This window comes from Sordaria macrospora, chromosome 7 (genome assembly GCF_033870435.1).
Source record: "Sordaria macrospora chromosome 7, complete sequence".
In the NCBI taxonomy this organism is placed as follows: Eukaryota; Fungi; Ascomycota; class Sordariomycetes; order Sordariales; family Sordariaceae; genus Sordaria; species Sordaria macrospora.
The window spans coordinates 600,317-626,753 of NC_089377.1; the positions used below are offsets into that span (position 1 = coordinate 600,317).

At 52.4% G+C, this 26,437-nt stretch overlaps 6 protein-coding genes across 6 annotated transcripts; 2 read left to right on the top strand and 4 right to left on the bottom strand.

Moving 5' to 3' along the window:
* Positions 1–82: 82 nt before the first annotated feature.
* Positions 83–2,120, bottom strand: SMAC4_03818 (uncharacterized protein). The gene is made up of 2 exons (XM_003347672.3): positions 1,845–2,120; positions 83–1,751 (listed from the first exon to the last, which is right to left on the bottom strand). Exons 1-2 carry the CDS (start codon positions 2,079–2,081, stop codon positions 156–158), a joined length of 1,833 nt encoding a protein of 610 aa, XP_003347720.3. The 5' UTR covers positions 2,082–2,120; the 3' UTR covers positions 83–155.
* Positions 2,121–6,076: 3,956 nt separating this feature from the next.
* Positions 6,077–8,272, top strand: SMAC4_03817 (uncharacterized protein). Its single transcript, XM_003347671.2, has 3 exons — positions 6,077–7,161; positions 7,218–7,662; positions 7,728–8,272. The coding sequence occupies exons 1-3, from the start codon at positions 6,924–6,926 to the stop codon at positions 8,230–8,232; spliced, it is 1,188 nt and encodes a 395-aa protein (XP_003347719.1). The 5' UTR covers positions 6,077–6,923; the 3' UTR covers positions 8,233–8,272.
* Positions 8,273–12,283: 4,011 nt separating this feature from the next.
* SMAC4_03816 (uncharacterized protein) lies at positions 12,284–15,625 on the top strand (the record flags this gene model as incomplete). The annotated part of the gene is made up of 11 exons (XM_066090007.1): positions 12,284–13,051; positions 13,126–13,132; positions 13,215–13,298; positions 13,399–13,622; positions 13,830–13,971; positions 14,188–14,615; positions 14,828–14,890; positions 14,965–15,112; positions 15,196–15,311; positions 15,375–15,465; positions 15,538–15,625. The coding sequence occupies exons 1-11, from the start codon at positions 12,565–12,567 to the stop codon at positions 15,623–15,625; spliced, it is 1,878 nt and encodes a 625-aa protein (XP_065947668.1). The 5' UTR covers positions 12,284–12,564.
* A 23-nt stretch (positions 15,626–15,648) lies between these two features.
* Positions 15,649–17,115, bottom strand: SMAC4_03815 (uncharacterized protein; the record flags this gene model as incomplete). Its single annotated transcript, XM_003347669.2, has 3 exons — positions 16,982–17,115; positions 16,237–16,755; positions 15,649–16,151 (listed from the first exon to the last, which is right to left on the bottom strand). The coding sequence occupies exons 1-3, from the start codon at positions 17,025–17,027 to the stop codon at positions 15,649–15,651; spliced, it is 1,068 nt and encodes a 355-aa protein (XP_003347717.1). The 5' UTR covers positions 17,028–17,115.
* Positions 17,116–17,521: 406 nt separating this feature from the next.
* SMAC4_03814 (uncharacterized protein) lies at positions 17,522–22,724 on the bottom strand (the record flags this gene model as incomplete). The annotated part of the gene is made up of 4 exons (XM_003347668.2): positions 17,522–20,201; positions 20,252–22,098; positions 22,151–22,438; positions 22,493–22,724. 4 exons carry the CDS (start codon positions 22,722–22,724, stop codon positions 17,868–17,870), a joined length of 4,701 nt encoding a protein of 1,566 aa, XP_003347716.1. The 3' UTR covers positions 17,522–17,867.
* A 616-nt stretch (positions 22,725–23,340) lies between these two features.
* Positions 23,341–26,048, bottom strand: SMAC4_03813 (uncharacterized protein). The gene is made up of 5 exons (XM_003347667.2): positions 25,426–26,048; positions 25,321–25,350; positions 24,934–25,242; positions 24,158–24,868; positions 23,341–24,096 (listed from the first exon to the last, which is right to left on the bottom strand). Exons 1-5 carry the CDS (start codon positions 25,510–25,512, stop codon positions 23,845–23,847), a joined length of 1,389 nt encoding a protein of 462 aa, XP_003347715.1. The 5' UTR covers positions 25,513–26,048; the 3' UTR covers positions 23,341–23,844.
* Between the last annotated feature and the right edge of the window lie 389 nt (positions 26,049–26,437).

Consider the following 26,437-nt stretch of genomic DNA (forward strand, 5'->3'; position numbering starts at 1 on the left):
TCATGTGCTACACGTAAAAAAAAGGTATATCCAAAAATGCTATACAACAACAACAACAACAACAACGGCGGCAACAAGACCGCCACCAACCAAGCACCAAAAACATTAAACCACCAAACCAATCAACACGCTCGCTGGAAATCAACTGGAGGGTTTCAAACCTTTCCCGCCGCGCGATCCTCCTTGATCAGATCTGCCGCACGCTCAGCAACCGAGTAAACGACGCTCTGGATGTTACCCGACGGCTCAACAGGGAAGATGGAAGCATCGACAACTCTGAGGCCCTTGGCACCATAAACCTGGAGGCGCTCGTTGACGACACCGCCCTGCTCACGGGGACGCATGGCGCACGAGCCGGAGACGTGGAAGACGGAGATCTGGCGCTCGCGCACAATCTCCTTGGCGGTCTCGAGATCATCACCCTTGAGCTGCGGCAGGCGGCGACCGGTCTGGTTGAGCAGCTTGCCGAGCGCTGTGTTGGGCGCCACCAGGCTCTCGACGAACTGCACGCCGCGCGCCAGGAGCTCCATGTCGAGCTCGTCGTGGTTGTACTTGGGGTCCCACACGGGCGCGGCCTTGGGGTCCGCGGAGGCAATGTGCACGCTGCCGCGCGAGAAGGGCGAGTTGAGGATGGTCATGATGGTCAGGAAGTTCTCGGGCTCGACGGGGATCAGGTGCGACGCCATAGACTCCGGGTGGTCCGGGATGTGCACCTGCGTCGGGAATAGGATGTACTGGAAGGTCGGGTCGTTGGGGTCCGAGACGATGTCGCGGACGGCGGCGCGCGCAGGGTCCGAGAAATCGCGGCCCGCGAAAAGGTCCTGGATGCACTGCTCGGAAACGACGCCCGTCTTGTTGACCAGCGGGGTGTAGGCGCACGAGATGGTCAGCTGGCCCATGGGTCCCGAGCGGTCGGCCGCGTACATGGCCATGAGCGCCTCGACCACGGCAGGGTCGCGCATGATGTCGCCAGAGGGAGTGCCCTCGTTGACCTCGAAGGACTGGCACACGATGGGGTGGTCCTGCATGCCCTCGCCGACGGCCGGGTTCTCGACCACGACGGGGATGGAGTGCTGGGAGAGGATCTCGGTGCTGCCGACGCCGGAAAGCTCGAGGATCTGAGGCGACTGAAGGGCACCGGCCGAGAGGATAACTTCGAGGTTGGCGGAGACCTGGCTGACGGTGCCGTTGACGTTGATCTCGACGCCGGTGGCGACGGGCTCGGAGCCGGTCGTGTCGAAGAGGACCTTGTTGACGTGGGTGTTGGTCAGGATCTTGAGGTTCTCGCGCGCGCGGACCTCGGCGGTGAGGTAGGCGACGGCGGAGAAGGAGCGAGTGTTGGTGGCAGGGTCGATGGAGTTGGCGTTCTGGAAGGCGCCCAGGGCCTCGCCATCACGCTGGTCCGTCTTGGAAAGCAGCTCGAGCGACTCGAAGGTGTCGAACCAGCCCTCGTTGGTGATGCCGTACCCTTCGCCGAAGGAGATCTGGACGGGGCCGTCGCCGTAAGCGACCGTGTCGTTGTTGTAGGTGATGTGGGTGATTTCCTTGGTGCTGGCCGATGGGACGTCCACGGTGGCGAACTTCTTGAGGTAAGGCTTCAGGGCCTCGTAGTCCCAGGTAGGGTTGCCGACGGCGGCCCAGGCGTCGATGGAGGCCTTGGAGGGGTACACCAGCATCATGAAGTTGATGCCGGAGGAACCGCCGAGCATCTTACCGCGAGCCTGGTTCACGATGCGGTTGTTGAGAGTGGACTGTGTTTGTTTGTTAGCCCCTGGATTTCTCTTATCACGGTGTTACCGATAGAGTGAGTGAGTGAGTGAGTGAGTGAGTGAGTAAACACTTACCTGAGGAACAGACTCAAAGTTCCAGTCGTACTCATCCTTGCCGTAAACACCGGAGACGAGACCGGGAGTGAGAACCACGGGGTCGGTAGTCTTGTCACCACCGGCCTCGAGGAGGAGGACGCGGACATCCTTGTCCTCGGTGAGACGGTTAGCGAGAACGCAACCGGCGGTGCCACCACCGACGATGACATAGTCGTAGGACTGCTCGAGTCCTGCTAGTGGAACAGCTGTGGCCATGGCTATGAAGTGACTTAGAAAAACAATAGGTAGTTTCATTTCGAAAGAGTAAGAGGGTTCAAGGAGGGAAAGGGTGAAGCTTAAATAGCAAGGGGGTAATGAGGGGGGAGGGGGGTAAGCGGCGGGTGAGCGGCGGGTGAGCGGCGGGTGAGCGGCGGGCTTGGCGTAAGGAGGTGAAGAGCTGTTGTTGGCTTACGGTGAGACAACACACCACCCGTTCTCGGGGCCGGGACGGGAGACTTATAAAGTAGGATCGTCCCCCCGGTCGTGGGGACGTCCCTCCCCCGGGCCCCCGGAGATCACGGATTGGAAATGATGCACTTGCAACACGGAACCCAACAAAAGTGCCTGACATCCGTCAAACTTTGCAACGGAAGCACATGCACGAGCGGGCTATCTGCAAGTGCCACGCGAATTCACCGGTCACCGCTGGAACCGGGAGCACCACTTTGTGCGCATCGTGGATACGTTTGATAGATATCGGGGCTTTGGAATACCGCGATAGGACCCCGAAGAGTCCACAAAACGGACCCTTTGCCCGTGTCGGTGACCTTCATGATCCTCTAGTCACGGTAGTTTCTTGGAAAAGGCTCCAGAGGCTCGTTGGTTTGGTGCCAGAACAGGCCAGGCTTTGCCCGGTTCGGTGGGCGAGAGCCCGGTCTATCGAGAGCAGTAAAGCGGGCAGTAACCGACTCGAGTCTAGTGGAGGAAGTTCCGAGTCCGCTTTTTGGCCCACCTTGCCCACCCGTGCCACCGGTATCTTGGTCGGGTCTGGTTCGAGTAAAGTGGGATTTTCCATGAATTAAGCAAAGAGAGCGGGGATGGCGAGGCTGGCAGACCAACTGAAGGCCATACTGGGGCCAGGAAGTTGCGCGGAGTGGATTCCGTTGTTGGGGATTTACGAGTCTGTAGACCATGTTCACCACATTGACTGTGATCTCTCATGATTGGTAATGATTGCGAGCGTCCGTATGCTATGGAGGGAGTGTGTTGGGGTAGTTTTGTAGTGGCTTCTTTATCATGCCGTGATGCGGTCTGGCTTGATGTGTAGGGATGAAGGGGGAAAGCTTTCCATGCAACACGCAGCGGGTTAAGAATGCTAGGTACTGTAGTGTACGGATACAAGATACAGAAACACGTGTATGACCTGGGGAGATGGTTCGCAGATCGTACGGTGTCATTGGAAAGGAGGGGAAGATCGGTTTGACGAACAAGAAGCACAAAGTGTCTCTCGATTGTGCAGTGTTGCGTTCGGTCTAAGAACCCCAAAAAGCGGGTGTAGCGAGCCGCAAAACAAAAAAGGTGTGTGCCTGGGCCCTGGAAGAGGCCATGATAAAAGCTTCTTGTCTTCATCATCCAACAGCAATTTCTGGGGAGGGGCGCAATTCGATAGCGCAAGCAGAACATGGTGCCAAAGATATCGAGTCGGACAGTCGGTATATACTCGGCAGGGATTTGGGGGTTAGAAAACAAAGAAGCAAAGCAAGGAACAGGGAAGCTATGTGCCCACACTCCAACCAGAGCTAGTGCAAGTCGGTCTTAATTACCCCTTCCTTCTTAGTCATGCAGAAAAACAGGGGCGGGATTTTGAATTGACGGTGGAATTGACATGGGAATCGGAAGAATCCGCATCCACGGTAATGCCATTGGTTGGTGATAATTCTCAGGAACCGATCTCGTCAACTCACGTGTTGGGGCGAGTTTCCAGACTTTCACCGATTCTTCAACGGTACAGTATACGCATGTTTTTGGTGTTGTTCTTCTTCTGGCTGAAGGGTTTGAGACATTTGGACCCTGAAAAACATGCCGTGAAGAGAAAGAAGTGAAGCAACAGTATGAATTCAGCATGAAACAGCTCGCCGACGTTTTTTCCACTTGGGAATGAGAACCCTACTCTGCAATGTAGCAACCAGAGGGGATCGTGGAACTCGACATACGTGTAATATGTTGATCTCTATTCGACGAGGGAAAATCAACACCCAAAAAGGTCCCCGAACGGGGGGGACTTGTCGTTTTTGCATGTTCATCTGCATCTTTGCTCCTTCGGTGAAGCTTATTCAACCCCGCCGCCATCCGCCGCTTCCTTTTGCCAGTGGCTGTGAGTGGCCAATGGCCTCTCCGACGGCCCAGCCTTTTTTTTTTACCTTTGTTGCGCGGTGAACGGTGAAGCAAAACTTCTGCTGGGTTTGGTGGGAAAAGGGTCGGGAAAAGCAGCTCGTGGACGCCAACACGTTTCCGTGCCGATCCCATGCCGGCGCCATTTGAGGTTTCTTTGGGGAGTGGCACGTGTCGGTGCTTGCATCTCTGCCGTCTGTGCCGACCGCGCGACCGTCATGTATGTTATGCGCAGCCAAGTGGCTTCACAATTGTTCCGTTACACAAAGTACCTATATACGCCGTCCAGGCGGTATACATAAAGGTAGGCCACCCGCAGCAGCACTGGACGTTGACGCACGAATACGGTCAGCCGTGTCCTGCCGTGTGCGGCACCGCCAACATCAGAAATTCGAGTTAAACCAGACTTCCTTCACCGGACTCCCCTCCAGCCTCCCTCCGCAAGCGAACCTCGAGAACTTGTGTTTTCGGTGGCGCAAACACCACTCACTCCGTGTCGGTAAGTCTATGTCTGAGAAATTTGGACTGGGCCATCGGCACATAACCCGCAGGCCCCGATCACGACGGCCTGGAGAAAAGCAAAGTCAATCGAATATAAACCTGGACAGGCTCCCCAGGCCGTGCTGCTCAGCTCGAGGCCACGGCCAATCTGAGCACGAGATTATTCGACATTTGGACATCTCAGACATGGTGTTGATGTCTTTGTCCAAAACATATGGACGCCTCTCCTCTCCCACCTCCCACCGCCTCGACCGCCTCGATGCAATCTCTCGCCAAAACACAGGAAAAGGAATGGGTCCCCTAACTTTGGGTTGAGGTTGAGGGGGGGCAAGGACCGGGTATGTCGAGTGCTCTGCGGAGTGGGAGTGGATAACGACACAGGCTCCATAGGCTCCCAGGCCGCTATCCCAGTGGTCAACATGTCTTCAAGTCATCCACTTACCGTCTTCCGGCAGCTACGCAGTACGTTTTAGTGGGCCTGGCCTTCTGCAACCCTTGGCTTTGCCGTCATTGGACTGAATGAATGCCCTCGCTGCCTGCCCGGAGAGCAAAAGTGCCAGACACTGTCACCTCACTTTCCGTGTGTCTATTTGCACGCCTCAACCGCAGCACATTGTTTCTTCGGTTTTGGGCGGGCAAAGCGGACAAAGCGGACACAATGGGACCCGGACGTCCTTGCCCGTTGCCTTGGGTTACCTTTGATTGCCTTTGATTGCCTTTTCGTTTGATGCCCCAATTCCCATGAGCCGGGTCAGCGTTTCGGTGAAAACCGCAAATGTGGCGGACAGAGGTGCTGGCGGGAGATGGTCACATTGAGAGCGGGCTGCTTGCCTGGTTCCGACCTTGCGTCCTGCTCCTCCCCCCAGGCCCCAGTCAGGAGGGTCTCGTTGACCGTGCCCAGCTTCTGCCGGTGTCAGTGTCAAATGGGCAAGTGCCCACCCACAGAGGCCCGCCCTGCTACCACAAGTGGAAGTGTTCGGTGACAACTGACAACTGAAGAGGCAGGCACACTGGCGACCCAGGCGTTAGGTTCATGTGCCAGGATGGCGGAAAGGAGTGGGCTATCCAGATGCGATGGAAGGCGGACAAGACACAACACAAAAAAAATAAAAATAAAAAGGTTGTTATGTTCTCGTCTCCCGGAGGCACTTCCGACGGAGCAACCATCCTGTTGTAGGCCTAGATTGTCGGTTGCGACTTTCTCCAGGACAACAAGTGGGTAACCTGATATCTACTGTGAGATACAGTGAGACCAGGAGCGTCAGGAGAAGAAGCTTGAATGAGGCTGCGAGGGTACGGGCCTGACGGGGTAGACGGGGATGGGCGCAGATTTTCAACCATGCCGTCGTCTTGAGGTCACCTTCGCTAAAGTTTCAATTTTCCGGCTCGAGCAGTGATCTTCACTCGCCAAAATTGGTCCCAGACTCCAGATAGTCTTCTTTCGGGGAACATTCCTTTGCACCTTCCTTTGCTCCAATTCCCACACCTCAGGTACCCCTAGCCCCATCTTCAACATCCCTCGTCACTGCACATTCTGTGTCTGGGCACTCGCAGGGCACCACCACTCCCGCCGCACTCCCACAAAAAGCAAAGACAGGATTCCCAAGGGAAAGGAAAGACCAACAGGGGGCCCCATCCTCAGCAAGGCTCTCCAGGGAAACAACTAAGCAGGCTGTGAGCTCAGACGTTCTCATATACCGGTGTTCCCGCCCCTTCCCGTCCCATTCTTATAAGCTCCCGTCGAAAAGCACAGACAGTCACGGCAGCCACACCCGGACCCGAGTTTCTGGACCAGCACAGACCACCCAGGCCCGAGCCGTAATTTCCACCGAGAAACAACAACGTCCTCCCATGGTGGCTCGAGTAGCATCTACTACCTTACCAACATCTCAGTCTCATCAGCAACACACCACCAGTTGACTTGACGGCATCCATCATACATCATCACACACCCCACACACTCGTTTACGACCTCATTCACTTACCCCACCTTCCCACTTGGAGTCGATAGCACCTGCCCAAGGCTGTCGCAGGAGAAAGACACATCACAAGACTCAAAAGAGAAGGAAAGAGCAAGTGGCATAAGGGAAACCAAAGAGGAAGGCACGAAGAAGGCGCACACACGACCCAGGAGGTCGAACCCCATCTGCCATTTAAGAGAGACGAGACAAATTCCCCACTGGAAACGACAATAACGACGACGATAAACACACACACACACACATCATGGAGGCCCCTAATCCCGCGGAGATGACGCACCTGTTCGGTACAAAATACTTTGAGCCCAAGGGCGTGGTCAAGGCGCATCTCATCATCAACTGCTGCTTGGTGGCCTTGACACTGATAGTCATCTGTCTGCGCATGTTCGCTCGCTACGTCTCTGGAGCAAAGCTGTGGTGGGACGACTGGCTTATTCTTGCTGCCGTGCCCCAGGGTATTGGCATGCTTATCATCCAAGGTTTATGTGAGTTCACACGCTTTCTGCCTTCGAAAAACCACATCTAACAAGTTGCATCACAGGGATTGGAATGGGTATCGGCTACCCCTTTTCAGAGACCTACATGAACCTGGTCACTATCCTCAAGCTGTTGGTCTCGTATGAACTCATCTTTGCCACATGCATCAGCACCGTCAAGCTGTCTGTCATGTTTTTCTACCTGCGCGTATTCGTCAATCAGGGCCTGTGCACTGCTACCAAGATTGCCATGACCTTCGTCCTGCTCTGGAGCACAGGCAACATTCTCCAGGTTTTCTTGATCTGCCGTCCCTTTAGGGCTACCTACGATCCCATGTCTGCTCCGGACGCCGTGTGCGGCAGCCAGCAGGCATCCTTCATTGCCATTGGCGCCTTCAACGTTGTCACTGACGTTGTGATTTTGGCACTGCCGCTGCCTACCGTCTGGAGCTTGAAGATGAACTGGAGTACCAAGGCCGGTCTGACGGGCGTTTTCCTGATCGGTTTGCTGTAAGTTTGCCTGCTTTCCGCTATTCACCTCTTGCTTCCCCTTTTGATACTAACAAAACATGCAGTACTTCGGTCGTCGCTATCATCCGTATCGTCACTCTCGTTGGCCTCGACATGAATAACCTTACTGGCACCATGATCTACGCCGACTTCTGGTCTACCGTCGAGCCTAACCTGGCTATTCTCTGCGTTAGTATGCCCATGCTGAGCTCTCTTTGGGCTCGCTGTACCACCCGTAGAGGAGCTTCCAAGCTAGCGCCTACTTCGGACGGCACCGCTACTTTCGGTGGCACGAACAACAGCGGCTTCAACAAGCTGAAGAACAGCAGCCACTTGGCTGAGGAGGACCACATTGGCTTGGAGAGCCTGTACGCTTCCAACAAGGAAATCCACTACCAGTCCGCTGTGGCAGCTTCGGGAGAGAAGGAGCACCACAACAATCACAACAGGCTGGCCAGCAGGGATGATGGCTCAGAGGTTGCGCTGACCCCCGAACCGGGATCTTTCAAAGATCCAGGTGTTATTACGGTTCAGACGAAGTGGACCATTTCTGTTGACCAGACTCACTAAGAGGTGGTCATTCGGTTTCTTTTTTTTTTTTTTTTTTTTTTTTTTTTGCTTTCCTGTTTCTTTTTCTCGGGTCTTAAAAGTCCTTGGTCTTTCAGCATTTTCTCTTAGGGGCATGGACAATGGGCGGCTGCATTCGTTCTTGCCACAAAAAAGGCACACGCGCAGGCTTCATTTGCTACGGTGGTGTTTCATTTCAGACATTTTTCTTGGGGCAACCTAACCCGTTTGATTTACCGGTGTGTATTTCTAGATAGACCTTTTTCCTTCATCTCTTCATTTGATACCAACGAGCGACGAATATGAGGAAGGCAACGAAATGCCCTTTGATCTTCATACATCGACACATAGATGGAACAACGTTTTACATGCACAATGCACAATTCTCACACATTGTTTTGGCAGAGTACCTCTAGTCCAGGTAAGGTACCACTGTAACCGTTCGCACCAAGCTCGGGGCCGAGACAGCAGCGTGTCACTCATTGCTACTACCGAAGGCGGATATCCGAGACAAAACAAAAGTTCAGTGCATTATCTGGACTGCCGAACCGTTGTCAACCGAAAAGTGCGGTGTAATTTTCGGTTCGTCAATCTCTGAATGAATGCCGAAATCTACAGTGGATTTTGTCTCTCTAAATGTTGACTTTTGACGCCAACTATCTAGAGCTAGAGTCAGACATTCAAAAATTGCGTTCCATTGTTTCGGTGACCAATCTTTGGACTAACACTACAACCCTTCCCCCCCGAAATAAGCGAGGATTGGCCTAATTACACGCATTTAGCACAGTCTAAAAAGTCCCAGTCTAAACTTGGGGACTATGGAAATGGTTCACGTGAATCATACACAGGGTATGTTGTAGTTATAGTTATAGTTATAGTTCGGTTTATGGACGAACGGGGAAAGGTTCGTCGTTCATTTGTGGTGTGGTGTGCTGTTCCTGACGATCGCAATCCCCCGCTCTGTGGAATTTCTCAAGCCCGTTGCAGCGGTGCAAGCAGTGTAACCCGACCCTAGGTCGTTGTGCGGACCGGTTCCGTGCTCCCCTTACACCTCTGCCGGGGTAAAACTGTGCTGGGTGGTATTCACTGTAACGCCGTTATCCCACCCAACGGCACAAACCCCTGGATGCCACTGGGACACGGCAGTAGGTGGTCACACTGTCACAATGGACGACGGGTGGAAGGACTCGAGGATTTGAGATATAAGATTCGATAGAGACTCGAGACTCGAGATAATGGCGCCCGCGCGGTAACGACGGTAACGGCGCACGGTAATGGCGTACGCCACAAATCACACAAAACACGACACAGAACGGAAGTTAAACACACAAAACCAACTACCTACACTACCTATATATATATATACAGTACCTCTACCGTCATGTTACTGCCGTGTGTGTTACCCTGGCTCAATCGAGCCTGGGTTATAAAGAGTAAGGACTCCATTGGACACGAATGATATATGATGGAGGATACAGGTACTTTAAAAGATCGTAAGTTTTGTTGCAATACCTAGTGGCAGTTACATTATCCAGGGCATGGAGCCATGAATCGAAACCATCGAGACCATCGAGACCATCGAGATCCCAATAGTTTATGGGAAATAGTATACGATAATATCATAAGTATTCATCAGATGGATCGGAGTGGTGGATTTCTCATGAGAGACAGGAACTAACGGGATGCCCGGTGACACTGGCCAGCGGGGATTTCCATGTTTTCAAGGGGAAAGATAGGTACACTACATACCTGCCAGGCACCGCTGTAATGTAACCCAGTATGTAGAGGTATCCACGGCAGGGTGCCTGGAATTGCTACCAGTACACTACCTCAGAACCAGGGGTAAAGGGTTCTGTAACCGGATGGATACCACGGGCGTCAAGGGAAAACAAAAAAAAAGGACATTGAATTCCCATGTACTCTGTACGATCCAGTATTATGAATAAAGAGGACAAGGGAACCCGAAGCTGGAAGAAAAGGGACAAGGTACCGTATGTAAGGTACGGAAAACAACTGAGGGAACGCAGGAACGCAGGAACGCAGGAACGGACGGACGGGCACACAGCAGTTTGGAAAAGTGTAGACTGTAGAGGTAACATATCCCCACATGGACGTTCGGAACCGAGAGTCAACGAAGGTGATGAACTTCCGGTGAGATAAGGTAGAGAGGTAGGCGACACTCACAGTACATACAATTAGGTTGAGATTGACACTTATTGATTGATTGACACAACGGAAAAAAGGGCGCCAAAATCTCACCTCCTCCCAAGTATTCGGAGGCGAGACGAGGGACGGAACCAACCAGCTGGGAACCGGATGGGATCAAGATGACGGTTCGGTTTGATGCGCAGGACGTGCTGACATCCATGATCCGAACCGGCTAAAATCAATACCCCTGGGACTGCTGATGATGTGGAAATTATTGATGACGAACCAACGGCACCGAAGAAACTTGACCGGGCGGAAAGGGTTTTTGGGGGACATTTTGCGGTGTGGTCGAGGGTGTGGTGCTATGTTTGTGAGTGTTTGTACACTAGAAAAACAGCGAGCGATGAGAATCATAAGATGGATGTCTAAATAAGGTAATGGAAACGCCGATCATTCGCTTTGCTATTTTGCGGTGGTGCGGAATTGCAAGACAGGGGCACCCCAGTGTTGTTGATTCTTGGGGTTTTGGTGCCAACGGTGCCTGGTTTGTGAATGGATGTTTCTGTTTTTCTCTCTCTCTTTTGAGCGAAACACTGAAAAATGCGGTTCAAGTTCAGTTCACGATTGTCCATCTGGTTTAGAAACAAACGGCTTGAATCGGGTTTTGCGGTTATCGGTTCGTCCACACAGTATCCAATTCAGATTCGTGTTTTGTAATGAGTTCGGGGTCAGAGGTGGCCACTTGGTGGGTATCAATTACCTTGTTAACGAAAGGGAAATGGAGAAAATGTGAGACGATTGAGGGTCCAGCCATTAACAAGGGACTCCTTCCTTTCTGTTGTCGTTCTCCTTTGAGATGATGTGACGATGGAGAATTCGCAGGAGAGCCACTCTCATAAAAGCAGCGTTATCCCTTCTCCGGTCAGCTGGAACCCTTTGCCTAATGGAGGGTTTAGTAGTGTATACATATCAACCAGCATGGGGTTTTCGCTAAATTCCCTTGTTCATCCCATCGACTGCCGCATTGCGGAATCGGAATCCAGTGATTGGTAAACCTGTCGAGCTCTGTTACGCGGAAACAAGGTGTTGATGTGGCGTGTTGCGAATTCCGGAGTTGGGGCTGAAGATGTTCAAAGATCGACGAAATCTCGGAGGTGACGTGCAGGAGAGAGAAAGGAGGAAGAATGACCATCAGAAACGAGGACCCGAAAGAGGAAATGGACAACGAGGAAGACGGTGATTGCCCAGAATTTCCTTTTGAGATGTGCTCTTGCCGTGTTTTCGTAATTTCGGGGCCTGAAAGAACAGTGCTCCCGGTGACAGTGGTATGTACTATGTACCTCTACACATCACAGCGGGCATTGGCACGCCGGCAGGCCCTGAAAACGCCAAAGTCTCACTGTAACGACGGTGTAAATAGCTGAACCTCACAGCAACCCCGGAAACGACATTTCAACACCTTGAAATCATCGTTAAAAGAGCAAGACAGGCAGGTGCACGACTGAAGCATCGCTCTTGAGGTTTTTGTCATTTGCAACGTTTCTTCTAGGGCAATGTGATGGCCGTGATGGAGTTGAAAAAGAGCACCCTGACCCAACGAATGGAGGGTAACAATGGTCGCCGTCGAACCCGTCGTCTTTTGTCGCATGGTTTTCAATGGCTCGGCGTACTGATGATTGGTGAACCCCTGGCTGCCCGCTGGCGTTACACCCATTCGGCAATCCCATACCGAACCAGCAATGGCCTGCCAACTGTTCATTCTCTTGGCTCCCAGCTGCCAGAGCAGAAGTTGGCAATTGGCGGCCAGCTGTCTCACAAATCACTTTAAGCAGCCCACCTTCACGATAACAATCCCAAGTAGGGATAGCCTCAAACCGCCACCAACAACTCGACAAAGCTATCCCCTTCTCCCCCACAAGTGTTTCCACGCGGCAACGTCCCCCAACCCGGTGACCGTTTGTTTACTGCCTTGGCCCTATCGCTCTTGGCCTCGTGTCCTCCTCGTGCCATCTCGATCTCCTTCCCCATCGTCCTCCGTGTCCGTTCCCCTCATTGCATGACTCCATCCACATCTGTTCAGCCCACGCATTCGGTTCAAAATTCACATTTTCCCTCAAAAGAAACACACTGCACGACCGTTGGAAAAAGGCCTCAGTTACGGGCCTACGGCACTCAAGACGAACCACAATGTCGTCATTGCCGCAAGATGGTGGACACCAGCCTTCGGGTTCGCTCCGTGATGGGAAGGATGTCCCCGCCGCTACTAACACCGCTGCTACCACCTTTGAGACCACACCGTTGCTCGTGTCCCTCGGCCGTCAAAGTTCCGCGTACACCGACCTCAACAACACTAGCACCAGGGATGGGAACGACCCCGAGCTTGGTGATTCCAACGGTTTTTGCAGGGTCAGGCATGGACATGAACATGGCGCCGACGATCTCGATGAGGAGGCGGACGCCGCGCGCCAAGTAGACCACTCTCGTCAGGAACAAAGGCTGAATGCCACACCATCACCACCACCAGAACGAAAGCAGCATCGGCTTTGGAACAGGATCTCCAGACGACTCATTTTCTTGCAACGGGAAAATGATGAGAATGAGAGGTCGCCGTTGGAGAAGGATCTGGTGCGGAGGTTGGATGTCTTTCTCTTGACTTTTGGATGCATCTCGCAAGGTAAGGTTTTGTGGAAGTAGGGGCCAATGATGGATACCTAACTTTGAAGACGACATAATGTTGTCTGCTATTAGTGATCAAGTGAGACTTTCCAATTCTGTTTGTTGTGTTTTGGTAATATTCATGCAAGAGTCGTAAATGTTGACAATTCGGCCCTACTCAGATACCTCGACCAAACCAACATCAGTTCTGCCTACGTCTCGGGCATGAAAGAGGATTTGCAACTCAACGGGAATGAGTTAAACTAGTGAGAGATCCCAACCACAGCCAGCAGAATCCGTAATCAACTTCTGATCAACAGAGCGCGGGAAACTGATGTTTTTTTTTGTTCACTTGATGTGATCCAGCTTCCTCACCTTCTTCAGCATCTCCTACTGTCTCATGCTCATTCCCTCCCAAGTAATCATCACCTACGTCCGTCCCAGCTACTGGCTTCCCGGTCTCGAAATAGGATGGGGCTTCGTCACCGCTCTCATCGCCTTCGCCCAGAACGCGAACCAAATCTACGCCTTGCGAGTCTTGCTCGGCTTGTTTGAAAGCAGTGCTTGGCCGGGCATGATGACCCTTTTCAGTCAGTTCTCATTTTCCTTATTTACGATCTTCCTTTATAGCTGCCCTTCTCAATCGCCCTACCCCACCCCTCCCCTTTCCGACTTTATCGCTGCCATAGGTTTACCGTGCAGGTATACACATGGAGAGAGCAAGGCAGCTTGGCTATGCAAGGTATGAATGTAACCATGGCATGGACACGATAGCTGACACCGTTCGAGTGAAAAAGTGTACTGGTACACTCCCCTAGAGCTCGCCAAGCGCATGGGCTTTTACCATTCCTGCCAAGCACTGGGGTCGATGATGTCTGGGGCATTACAAGTTGCTGTGCTTGAGTCTCTTGAGGGGAAATGGGGACTTAGGGGTTGGCGGTTAGTCTCAGTATTTTTGTTTACTTCACCACCTTTTTTTTTGTCTCGTCCATTTCCTCTTCACCTCCAATCCAACTGTGACTTTATCGTAACACCTCTCTATCTTGAACCCTCGCATTCTCTCTTAATCAACATCCTCTACCAAGACTACACATCCAATATCCCACATGACCTCACCACAATGCTAACTCATCATCCTTTCTTTACCTAAACAAGATGGCTCTTCATAATAAACGGCCTCCTAACCCTCGCTATCGGATTCACCGGCTTCTTCCTTATCCCAGATTATCCCAACTCCCCCAACCCGCGCTCTCTTCTCTCAACATCCCCTAGAATTACATCCCACACAAGTTTTGGATGGCTCTCCGACAAACACGTCGAAGTAGCCGAGGACCGCCTCAAACGCCACGGCCGAAGCGATTCCAAGAAAATCACCTGGCCCGCCGCCAAGCGCACTTTCCGCATGTGGATCGCCTACTTCATTCCGATGCTCTACATCGCGTCCGTTCTGGCGCCGTACGGGTATAACTACTTTAATCTTTTCCTGAAGGAACTGAAGAGAGAAGAAGATGGGAGGCCGAGGTGGAGTGTTAAGGAGGTGAATACGATTCCGATTCTGGGAAATGGGGTTAATGTTGTTTTTGGTGAGTACCTTACTGCTCGTTCTTTCCCCACCCCACTCACCCTCCGTGGCTTCTTCTTATGTAGGTACCTCCGACTGCCGATCTGGGGGAAGGAGCAGCCTGATGGTCTGAGTTTTGAAGAGTTCTGAGTGGAAATGGGTGCGGGTGGATTTGTTGAGTGGCTGATGAGATGAAGCGAATGTGAGGCTAACTAACGGGTGAAACTGTGACAGTTTGGATCTGGGCGATTTTATCCGATTTGTTGCAGACTAGGTGGACGTTGTTGGTTGCTCAAGGTAAGTTTCAGATCACCTCAGTCATACTGCTGTCGTGCGAGTCAAGGCCTCCTTTGCTAATTCGGATGACACAGGCGTGATCGGACTGATCCCATGCATCATCATGAGCGTATGGACATCTCATCCGGACACGACACCGGTTTCTGCTGCCTACGCCAGTTACTTCATGACTTACATGAGTCTAGGAACGGCGCCATTAATCATGTCTTGGCTGTCTGACATGTAGGACTTACCCCTCCCTACTTGGATCAAACTCGTCGGGTCAAGGATAAGGGTGATCATGAACTGACCTTAATCATATGCAGACTACCGCAGGACTCGGAAGCTCGCACATTGATAGTCGGGTACTCCATAGCCGGAGTCTATGCCATCTTGACCTGGTCTCAGGTCCTCATATGGCCGGCTTCACAGGCTCCTTACTGTGCGTCTCTCTCCCCTTTTATATTGCTTGGGTCTAATAGCTGATCTCTCTTTTTTCACACAGACCATTATGCCTGGCAGATATCCATCGTGCTTTGGATACTCGTCATCATCATGTGCTGGACGCTATACATTATCGATATCCGTATTTTACTGTAAGTTCCAACACCTGATCATTTCAAACCTCTTTTAGCCAGTCAATCCGACCCTGACTCACTCCGTGTCAGCCCGGAACGACTCGCAGCAAAAAGTAGAGCCTCCCGCCAAGGGCTACTCTCTTCAACCGAGACTCCAGACGATGGTCAATTGGAGTAACCACCGTCCACTTGCTAGGAAATTCAAGCTTCAATGGCCTTGACAGCCCCCTTTGCCTCTCCCGACTCCAACAGCCTCTGCACCACCTCCAAATCCCTCAACGCCTCCTCGGGCGTCTGGTTCTTCTCCGTCTTCCCCCGCTCAATCGCTTGCGCAAAAGCAGCCATCTCCTCCTTAACACCGCTTCTCCTCTCAAACTGCTCCGCCTTCTCACCGTCCTTGGTCTTGGTCTTGACCTCGGTCGGGTTCCAGTAGACGGACCCGTTGGTAGTGACCACCTCGACCTCGAGGCCGGACTTGAACTGGGTGCCGAACGAGATGCTGATAGTTCCCGACTTGCCCTCGCTGGTCAAGGCGACGGCGTGCACCGTGTCGACAGGCAGCAGACGCTCTTCCAGGAGGTGGCTGAAGCCGACGACCTGGCTGATGTCTTGATCCAGAGAGGAGAGCAGAAGGCGCAGGCCGGCAACGAAGTGCACGCCGCCGTCGAGGAGGAAACCGCCTTGGTAGGAGGGTACTTTGCGCCCTGCATTATTATAATGTCCGTTGTCAGCTCACATCTCCGCCTAACCATCATTTATCGAAAGGCAAAAGAAAGGGGAAAAACTCACACTCAGTCTTGAAATACTTGTTCTCCTCCTCCACCCACCCATTCATGTTCAGCCGGAACGTAGTCAACTTGCCCCCCACCTCCTTCACCTTTTCCGCAGCAGCCATCAAACTAGGCGTGTACCTGTAATTCTCGCCCACCGCCCAAAGCGGCTTCTTCTTCTCGCCCTGCTCGAGGCCGGCATAAAACTCAATCAACCCCTTAGCGGCCTCCACATCCTTCGCCACCGGCTTCTCGCTGAGCACATGTTTGCCCGCCTTGAGCGCCTTCTGGATGACGGCCGGCTGGGCGAGAATGGGTAGGGCGATGACGACGGCGTCTATGTCGGTGCGCGCAAGCAAAGCGTCGAGGGTCTTCTCTTCGGGGCCGACCTTGGCTTCGCCGGTGCCGGTGGGCACGTCGTAGTAGACGTCGACGGGGTTGGAAGCGGCCGAGGCGAGCGTGTTGGCGGAGGACTCGGAGCGGGAGTAGATGGCCTTAAGGGAGAGGGAGGGGACGGATTCGATTGCGGGGAGGTGTTCTGTTGATGGGGGAGTGGGGTTGTTAGCTTTTGGAGGACTTTTGCTGTTGTCACATTGTGATGATGAGCATGTTTATTGCCGGACAAGAGTTTTTGTTTGAAGCTGCGATGGGGATGTGGTGATGATGGTCGTGGTGGTGGTGCTTGTGGTCGTGGTGTTGAGCAGCAGAGAAAGGATGACATCAGTGAGTGGTGGAATTGGGGAATGGGGAGACGATGGACGTACGCTCCCGGGCAAAGATGCCCGCTCCTAGAAGTGCGACTCCGACCATTTTGACAAGTTATAATGCTGACACAGTACTTTTTTGTGCTTGGTGTATTTGGTTGAGTGCAAGAGTATCGGTGATGATGTTGTTGACGACCAAATGTTTCCAAGAGGATGGTTGACTGTTACATATGGTGACCGTGGTGATGCGGGGCCCAATCTCGAGAAGTGGGGGGGATTTATAGTCACCGAACGATGATCCCAACCGAAATAACTTCGGCTGTCCGAGCCCGTTGCTTTTCGTTTTCCTTGATAATCGGCCCGTCTCGCAGGTCGCCGGTCTGTATTTCCTGATTTTGTTGCTTTTGGCATCGGATACGATGCAAACTCTCTCGTATTCTGTGTGACTGGTGATAGAATTTGAGGTGAATCGCAGTCATCCATGACATACCCAAATCGCGGGGCGGAGCTGTTGCTCCAACAAGCGAGGAATGACTCCGGCAGTGGATGTTCAAATTTCAAAACCTCGACGACACGTACTTGAAAACACGCCAGCATTTACTGCAGTTTAGCAGTTTAAATTTGGGAAGGTTGCCTATGTTGAACATTTCGCATGACATATCATTGGGATTTGGAAAGAAAAGGAGCGCACAATTGCACAAATGAGGGCAGTTCTCGCGCCGTTCCGATGACATGCCCCATCAGCACACCCTCACATGGAAGACATCGCCTTCAACTACACAACGATCATCTAGAAATACATTTTCTCTCCGGAAACACCATTTCCTCAGTATCCTTGAACACGTGAGCGTAAACTAGCCGAAATCACCGAACCAAAAGCTAACAACAGTCTAGCAAAGCAGCAGCCGCACTTGATCCTACACTACGTTAAGTTCCCTCTTTGTCTTCATACAAAAGTTACAAAACCTCGAAGCATATCGATAACTTCAGGGTCCATGGTCGATACCCACTCCGGCTCACCCTCTTCTGTCTTTAGTTTCTGGTCTTTGGCCTCATTACTCCGGGCATCGTTGGGGGTCTGGGGACTGCCATGTGCAAGTCCATGCGGTGAAGCAGCTTCGATGGTGTAAGAAACGGGCTGATCATCGTGCAGAGAGTCTTTACCATATTCCATGGGTACGTCATCCCAGTCCAGATCAATCACGGTGGCTGGCTGGTTGATGTTCCCCGTGGACTGTGGATTGAGCGACACGAGTTCATCGGGCACGTGCATGCCAGGTCCGAGAGACTGGCTGGAAGGAGTCTGGTAGAAAACTTGATCCTTTCCGCCAATGCTGAAGGGTGATTTGGTTGTCTGCCTGTTGCTCGCCTTCACCATCATACCATCGAGGATTGCGAGATCGCCGGCGTCAAATGGGTCATCCCCATAGACCTGGGTTGACAACGGAGGCATGATGCTCTGATCTGCCACCATGTTCTGTGTTGATAACACTGCAGGACCTCTTGCACCTTCACCTTGGGTCTGGGTGACTCCCCAAGCCTCGGTATGTGAAGACTGGCGCTCATTGCTGGTGCGTTGCCCCTTGTTGGCAGTGGTTGTTGCGGTTGTCTTCCGCTGAACACCAGCCGCGATATCTGGAAACTCGTCATCATCAAACGAAAGGTCGATGTAGTCAAAATCAACCCCGTCGATGATTTGCTTCTGCAGGGGCAGTTCCAACTTGGGCTTCTTGTTCACTGGCTCGTAGGGCTTTCCGAATGCCTCTTTCTTTGACGCAGCACGTGGGATGGCCTTGTTGGCGGCCGCCTCACTTCCCATTGGCGATGTCTTGTTCAACGGTTCAAAAGAAAATTGAGCAAGAACACCCTGAGACTCGCTCTTCTGATCCCCTTTCTCTGCCACCTTCCGCTTTTTGGTAGACCGCTTTCTTTGCTTCTCGATGCCCTCATGACAGCACTTATGGCTACAGGGCTTGCCGGATTTTGTAGGTACTCCTCCGCTGCAAGCGTGGTTGCACTGCCATCTACCGTTTGGTAACTGAACAGGCTCTCGGTCTAAAATCTGGCTGTTGTCCATGTCGCCGGAGTCGTCGGCCTCATTCGTGGCCAGATGCCTGTCAAAGTTTCGATGCTCTGGCTCGCTTGCCCGTGTCACGACTTCCATGAGCTCTTCCACCTCAGGATACTCGTCGGGATCCGACTCTGATTCGTACTTGGCTCCTTGAATGACAGGAACACAAGAGGTTGCTTCATCAGCTGCCTGGAGCAGGTCCGAGTCGTCTATTCCATCATTATCCATGTATTCTTCGGATTTCTCTTTCAACAGTCGCTGCGTTGGCCCTCCGTTTGTGGGTGTTGTTCTGCCCTGCCGAGACTGCTGGGATGGAAACGCCGCTAGGGGTACCTCATGCTTCAGAATCTTCGATACGAGTGTTCCAACAATTTCCTCACAGCTCAGATGACAGACGATACGTTCATCCGGACTTTTTAGCGGAATAGGAAATGGAAGTACAAGCCCGATCTGTTTGTCGATCTTCCCGAGACTCCCGCGCCAAAAGTATAGCAGATTCCCATTAGAAGACTCGATCATGAATGTGAGCATCGGGCACCTGCCCAGCCAGTTAGGGGGGCCGTTCTGGTTGAGATACCGAAGTGTCGCTTGAACATTGAGCGTTACGTCTTCATTGCGCCTTTTAGGGGTGGTGTATTTGACGACCGCTACGTCAATATCGAGACGAGGGAACTTGTCAAGATCGGCTTTCAGCTTCTTTCCAAACGGTGGCTGTCTGGACATGAGTCGCTCGAGTTCGACGCTGTCTTTCTCTGCAAACTCCAACACTGTCCGAATCCCCTTGCCCGCCAACTTCCTCATACCAACTGGTCCAATGTTGGGGATTTGGGTAAGTTGGGTCGGGCGGCCTTCCCAAGACTCGGCTGAAAGTGCCCTAGCCAGTTCCAACGCACTCTTCACTCCGGAGGCATCACGATCGAAGCCCTTGCAGTCAATAACAGCACGGACAAGACGCTGGAGTCTTTCGAATATCATCTTTTTTTCCATCATGAGCTGTCTTCTGAGCTTGGCTGCCTCAGAGGAATCTGGGTACTGAACGCTTCCGAGGTGAACCTGCACAATGAGGGAGATCTTGTGTTGGGTATGCTGGACTTGCTCTTTCACCGGATACATAATGAGCGGGTTCTTGTTGATCTCTCGGAAGAGAGTTCTTTCAGCGGGCTTTATGCGAAAGTCTTTGAACTCCACTGCTTCAGTGAGAGAATTGATCTGAAGTTGGTTAGCTACTTGTTGGAAAGCGTTTGAGAAGACAAACATACCAAGACTTCAATACCAGCAGCTCGCGGAATCTTCAATATCAACTCCATCGTCTCGAACTCCACCATGTACTTGGACATTGCACGGCCATACTCTGTACATTTGAACTTTGCGTCTGCAGTCACTAGCTGAGTGTTCTGCAAAAGCTTGATGTCACGCTCGCAAATCTCCTCGAGCTTATCGTCGATCTGAGCAGGATTGGAGATGTCCCCGGTGAGTCGATAATGATCAGGATTTCGTCTGAGACGAACGCTCAAGAAGGTCCCGCCGAGCCACATCTTTGCTGAAGAGATATCGCTGATTGTTCCAAGACATATCTCAGAGTTAAGATGCTCAATGAGATTGAGATGCAGGGTGCTTTCGAGGATCTCCTGACCGGAGACCATCTTTTCATAGCGTTGCTTGTTGGCAGCACGTGTAAGAATGATAGCGGTAGCGCTGGTATCGAACTGCGGACGGCCTGCTCGTCCTAACATTTGCATCACTTCGAGATCCGAGTACTCTTGGAGCTTGTCGTCCATGAAGGCGACGGTACCTTTCATGACTACCGTATGACAAGGGAGATTGACGCCAACGGCCAATGTTGATGTGCAACAGATGACGCTCAACTCCCCGTTCAGAAAATGCTGCTCAATAGCAACCCTGTCTTGAGCATCAAGACCCGCATGGTGAAAGGCAACACCAAACTGAACAATCTCCTGCAGTTCGCGACTGACAACTGGTATCCTCTTTTTCGGAATCGGCCACAGAGCTTTACTTTCTGATAACTTTGAGGCATCCTCCGCTAACATGGCGGCCGTTGACTCGCACGACTTTCTCGTAAAGCAAAAGACTAGAATTGGTTTCCGTTGACTGTGTTTAGAGAGCAATTTGGGGAGCTTGGAGTCCATAAACTTGTCAAAGATGAAGTCATTTCCGTTGCATTCGTATCCGTAGACAAACTTCTGCAGCTTGACAGGGCGGAACTCTTCGCCAAAAACTTCACGGTGAGCAGGTAGTTGTTGAGTGGTGTGGTTGCGTCCCAGCCATTTGGCAATGTCATCTGAGTTGGGAACAGTGGCGCTTAGTGCAACGAAACGAACATTGGCCCCAATGGTCTTCATCCGTGACACCACAGCCTCAAGGGTAGCACCACGGACGTCCTTGAGAATGTGAACTTCGTCGATGAGGAATAGCTCGACAAGTTGGAGAAGCTTGCGATGGTCCTGCCACTTGCGTGTTATGGAATCCCACTTCTCGGGAGTGGTGACGATAATGGAGGCTTCCCCAACTCGCCTCATCTCGGCTTGAGAGGTGTCGCCAGTCAGCTCAGCACATTTCAAGCCCATATGGCTGAATTTCTTCACCCAATCCCTAGCCTTCTCCGAACAAAGAGCTTTGGTTGGCGCTTGGTAGACAATCTTGAAATTCTCGTTACCTCGATCGAGGGCGAGTTTGCAGATGGCAAGCTCCAGGATGGCTGTTTTGCCGCTTCCTGTTGGTGCAGATATGACCACGTTGTCGGTAGACCCATAGACAACTCCAAAACACTTTGATTGTACGGCATTGAGCAACTCGTAAGGGAAGACTTCCTGGAACCTGCTTGGCAAGGCCTGTCGTACACTCACCAGCCGTACACCGTGAACGATAGGAGTCAACTCAGTAGAGTCTGTGTGGGTAGCTTGGGTTGGCTGCGATGGCTGTAATGTTTCCATAGGCTCTTCGGCCAGATATGACATCTGACGGGCGCGTCTAGAGGCACTCTGCTTCTTGTGGGCACTGGCTCGGATGGTAGGACTGGAGCTGGTAAGAGTGTGAAGAGTCCCTTTGGTGGAGGCTTGACTTGCGGGGCTGTGTGTATATGAAGCAGCTGGGCAAGGTCAGACCGACTGCAAGATATTCGGTGGGGGAGCAAGACTAACCGGAATGCATCGGAGGTGTTGGCTGTTGTTGTGGGCCACACAAGTCCCTGAGACGATGATTTGGTTCACGGCTGATAATGTCCAGTGTCCTTGGAGTCGGAATGAGGTGGTCGTTGGGAGCATGTACCCTGCTGGAAGGCGGCGGACCAGCAGACATTGTGGCGGCCATGTACGAGCTGTATCCGGGGGAGATGTGAGGCTGGGCATGTCTTCTAAGATGCGAGAGCGCAATCTCATATTGTTCGTCGTCACGGGTTTGCGAGGCAGGGTGAGCAAGAAGGCGGCGATCTGGGATGTGTTAGACGGATGGAAAGACTGACAGTTCAGACCTCGTTCACATACCGAAATCATCCAGAACTAGCTCGTCTGCATATGACTGGGGTGGTTCGGCATAGTAGCTTGCTGGTGGTCCAAGCTGTCCACGGTCGTATTCATCGCGATAGCGTTCCGGATAATAGCCCGGGAGAGGTGACATGGCAAGTTCGTCGCCGTCATCGAGGATCTCGGGTCTGTGCCTTTCTCGCTGTCTTTGGGCTATTCTTTCGCGCGCCGACTCGCGCCAACGTGCCGTCATGGCTACCTCTACTTTACTTCGCGGTCGATAGGCGTTTGACGATAGGGCGACGGGTTGAATAAAAGAGCAATGAACATGAGACAGTATCGGGCGATGGCAAAGTGAAGTGTGGCAAACAAAGCTTATTTGGAAGCTGGGGATGTGCCGGTTGACTTGAGAATTATGTGCGCAATCGAAGCCCTGGGATACAAGCCACTCCCATCGAAGGAAGGAGCTTCGAACACTCGTCCGTGTGACGCGATGAAGGTTTTTTGACAGAAAACGGAAGGAACTAGTGAGCAGTAATCGGAAAGAGGCAGTGAGAGATGTCCGGAACCAACCGCGGGATGAATGCCGATGCGGCGGGCAATCACATCGAACAGCGAGGGTCCGACGACGTGCCTTCCCTCGCAACACCGATCCGGAGGGGCCGTTTGGAAATTACCCACCGCCCCTTCCGTACCGGATTCCCAACTCGACCCAACTCGAAAGATTTGCCCAGCCAGACTTTGGGCTTTTTGGTTGAACTGCATGAGGCGACTGGCCTCCTTGCTTGATCCAAAAGTGTCGGAGTTCAGGTTGACTCACAACAGGATGGGACAGGACAGGACAATTTCAGGAACGCGAAATAAGAGAAAGGGATATTGGTATACAAAATGTAGTATAAGACTACATGCAAGTCGCTTCCGATCTTTTCAATGCTCTTGTTGTGAACGATGGCATCCGATTCCTCCCATGGCTAGATCAGGAGAGAACCTGCGCTGACCGTTGAAATCCGAACCCCGTTCTCCTTCTTCCAACTCCTTTTTCCCTCTAAGCATCGGTCGTGTATCCAGAGCGCCGGTTCTGCTTGCGCAAATGCATATACAAAACCAAAGTGTTCGTGTCCTGGTATCTCTCATTCGCTCATGCCATCATAACGAAGTCTCCATGAATCTCAAGCCCCCAAACTAGGGGCATATATGGTGGTTCCAGAGTGCCTGGAGCATCACGGTAGCCATTGCCTAGTAGCCTCGGCATGTCGATTGTTTTTGTTTGTGCGGACGACCCTTTTCTCCACCTTGCAGCCGTCCCCCGGAGTAAACCCAACGCGGGTCTCTCCTGCGTCCGATTAATGTTCGCTCGTCTCCCCTCTATACATTCACTCGTCCACGAACTTGCCCCTAGACGATGGCGTACGGGCTAATGGTGATGGTGAGGATGGTCTCGAGGTTGCCTTGGCGGAATCCATAGGGTTCACATTCAACAGGTTCTGGTCCAACAATCTCGGGGTGCGGTCAATCGTGGTCTTCTCGTAGTCCACAATGTTAATGGGAGGGGGTCGAGACCGCTTTCTGTCGGGTATGCTGTAGAGATAGGTAGATCCGATCACAAGGGCGGTGCCAATGATGAACTAAAGAGAAACCGGGTTAGCGCCAGGTCGGCTGATGCTACTGCAAAAAAAGAAAACTCACCGAAGAGGTCATGTCAAAGTTAAAGAAGAAGACGCTGAACACGCAGCTAATGACAATGCTAATGCTGGTAGCGAAGTTCTTGGCAATGTTGTCGGCGTAGTTGATGCAGATGGAGGACAGCAATCCTCCAACTGCCTGGAAGACAATGGCAGTCCAAACGATGCCGTTGTACCCGTCAAAGAACCCGTGCTTCGCAATGTCCTCACCATCGTTGTAGATGACACCGACGAAGAGGGCCGGGAAAAGCGAATAGAAGGAGAGCTGAATGTTGCGAGTCCAAACAGACACGTTGGTCGAGGAGTCCTTGAGCACCTTCTCAAAGTAAACACCGGTCACGCCCGAGACGACAGCAGCGACCAGGCAGGCGGTCAATCCAGCGGAGTAGTTCATCACCAAGTTTCGGCCATCTTGGTCCTCCTTGATACCCTCGTATGTTGCCGAGCGTTTGGTGAGCTCCGTAGCCAAGCCTTCCATACCCCTCTTTGTCAACTCGCGCGCCACATCGAAGGTCGCGCCAGCGGCTTGGCCCAGCTCGTGGACGGATCGGGGGAAGAAGTGGTCGCTGAAGTCGTGGATCGTCAAGGAGTTGTCGTTCGACGAAGGGAGAGAGACGATGGAAACGCCGAATGTGAGCACGACGAGGGACAACCAGCGCTTGACGCCCAGCGTGCGGCCAAGCATAACGACGCTGAAGAAAGCAGTAGTGATGATCTAGATACTGTCAGTTTCTACCATCTCCCTAACATACTCACAGCCCAGCGCATCAGGGCGCCTACCTTGAGTTGAAAGAGAATTTGGAAGTGGACAGGATCCAGATTTCCCAAAGCTACGTATTGTAGCGTGTTCTCGAGTGTGTACAGCACGGCAGGAATAGCCAGCTTCCATCCATCTCCAGCAAAGACCGAGTTGTAGATTTGTTCCAGGATGACTGTCAGAGGTGTTTGCGGAGCTAGGGTATTTGAGACCTCGTAGATTGAGCAGGTCAAAGAGATGGCGAGCTTGATGACTTCGTTAAGGAGGACGGCAGTCGAGGCAAAGTATCGATGGTCTCCAGGTGGTGTCATAATTCGCGAGTAGTGCATGATCTATTTGGGATCGTGGTGTTAGTCGATACCGCCACCGAGGGCATCCGCGCCGGCTTGGCCAGCAAGGTACACACATACCAGTATAAGTGCCGAATTTTGGAATGTCAACTACAACACAAATTCGGTCGCGTTAGTAAACTGTTCCCGCCTTTCGACACAAGCGAAGCCGATCAGGTCTCTTACAGTGATCAATGAAGCCTGCTTCATAGGAATGCCGAACAGAGTTGGACCGCTCGCGACGAGCGCGGGAGGGGCGGTGGATGGAGCCATAATGGCGACGGTTTTCGGCGACAACGACAGCAACCACTCGTCAGTACAGGTGTGCTTTGGTGGTGATGTTCGCGGTTCGATCGATAGACGTGCAAGTGATATATATGAAGATAGCAAAGAGGAAGTTGGTGCAAAACTGTGCGCGAGTAGCGGGCGACGGCGTGTGGGCGTCTGGCCTTCTTGAGGCTCCCGGGGGGAGGGTTAGTAGTCAAGGGTGGTTGGACCTTTTTGGCGATGCTGTTGGTTGGTTTGCGGCCACAAGTGGGAATACCGACGTCACGGGCACGAAAAAAAGAAAAGCTGGAGCTGGAGATGCCAAAGAAGATGGCCAGCCAACTTGATACGCTCGGCAGCACGGTTGCGCTTTCCAACCTCGTACCCCTGGAAGCCCTGGCAGCTCTTTCTCCCAGTGTTTGAAGCGGAGGGAAAGTCTCAAGCAACACTGCTGCCCTGCGAAACTGGATCAATGCGCGCATGAAAGCTTGCCCTGCAACCTAACTCGTCAACTCCTGTCATACTTACTTTGTGCACCAACACCACAGCTTGTGTTTGGTTGTGAATCGATCCAGCTTTTGGCTTGTTACTGGAGCACCTAGAGGCGGGGGAGGGATTGTGCCGTGCAGCGTCATGGCGGTTATTCACCTCCAGCTGTTTCGCTCGGGATCCTCTCCCTGCTTGACGGTTGGGCGGGCAACCAACGACCAACAACGACTGTTTCCGTCGACAGACCTCATGGTAGGTTGTTGATACCAACACGCTTTTGTAAAAGAAACACACCTGAAAAGATTCTTGGTTGGCGGGCTGGTTGGAAGAATCGATGGTGCCCCTGGCAGCCCGAGGAACTCCAGAATGGCACAGCGGGGCCTTTCTGCAGTACAACACCTGTGGTGCATCTGAAACCTGGGCCGGAAAAAGTGTCAGGTCG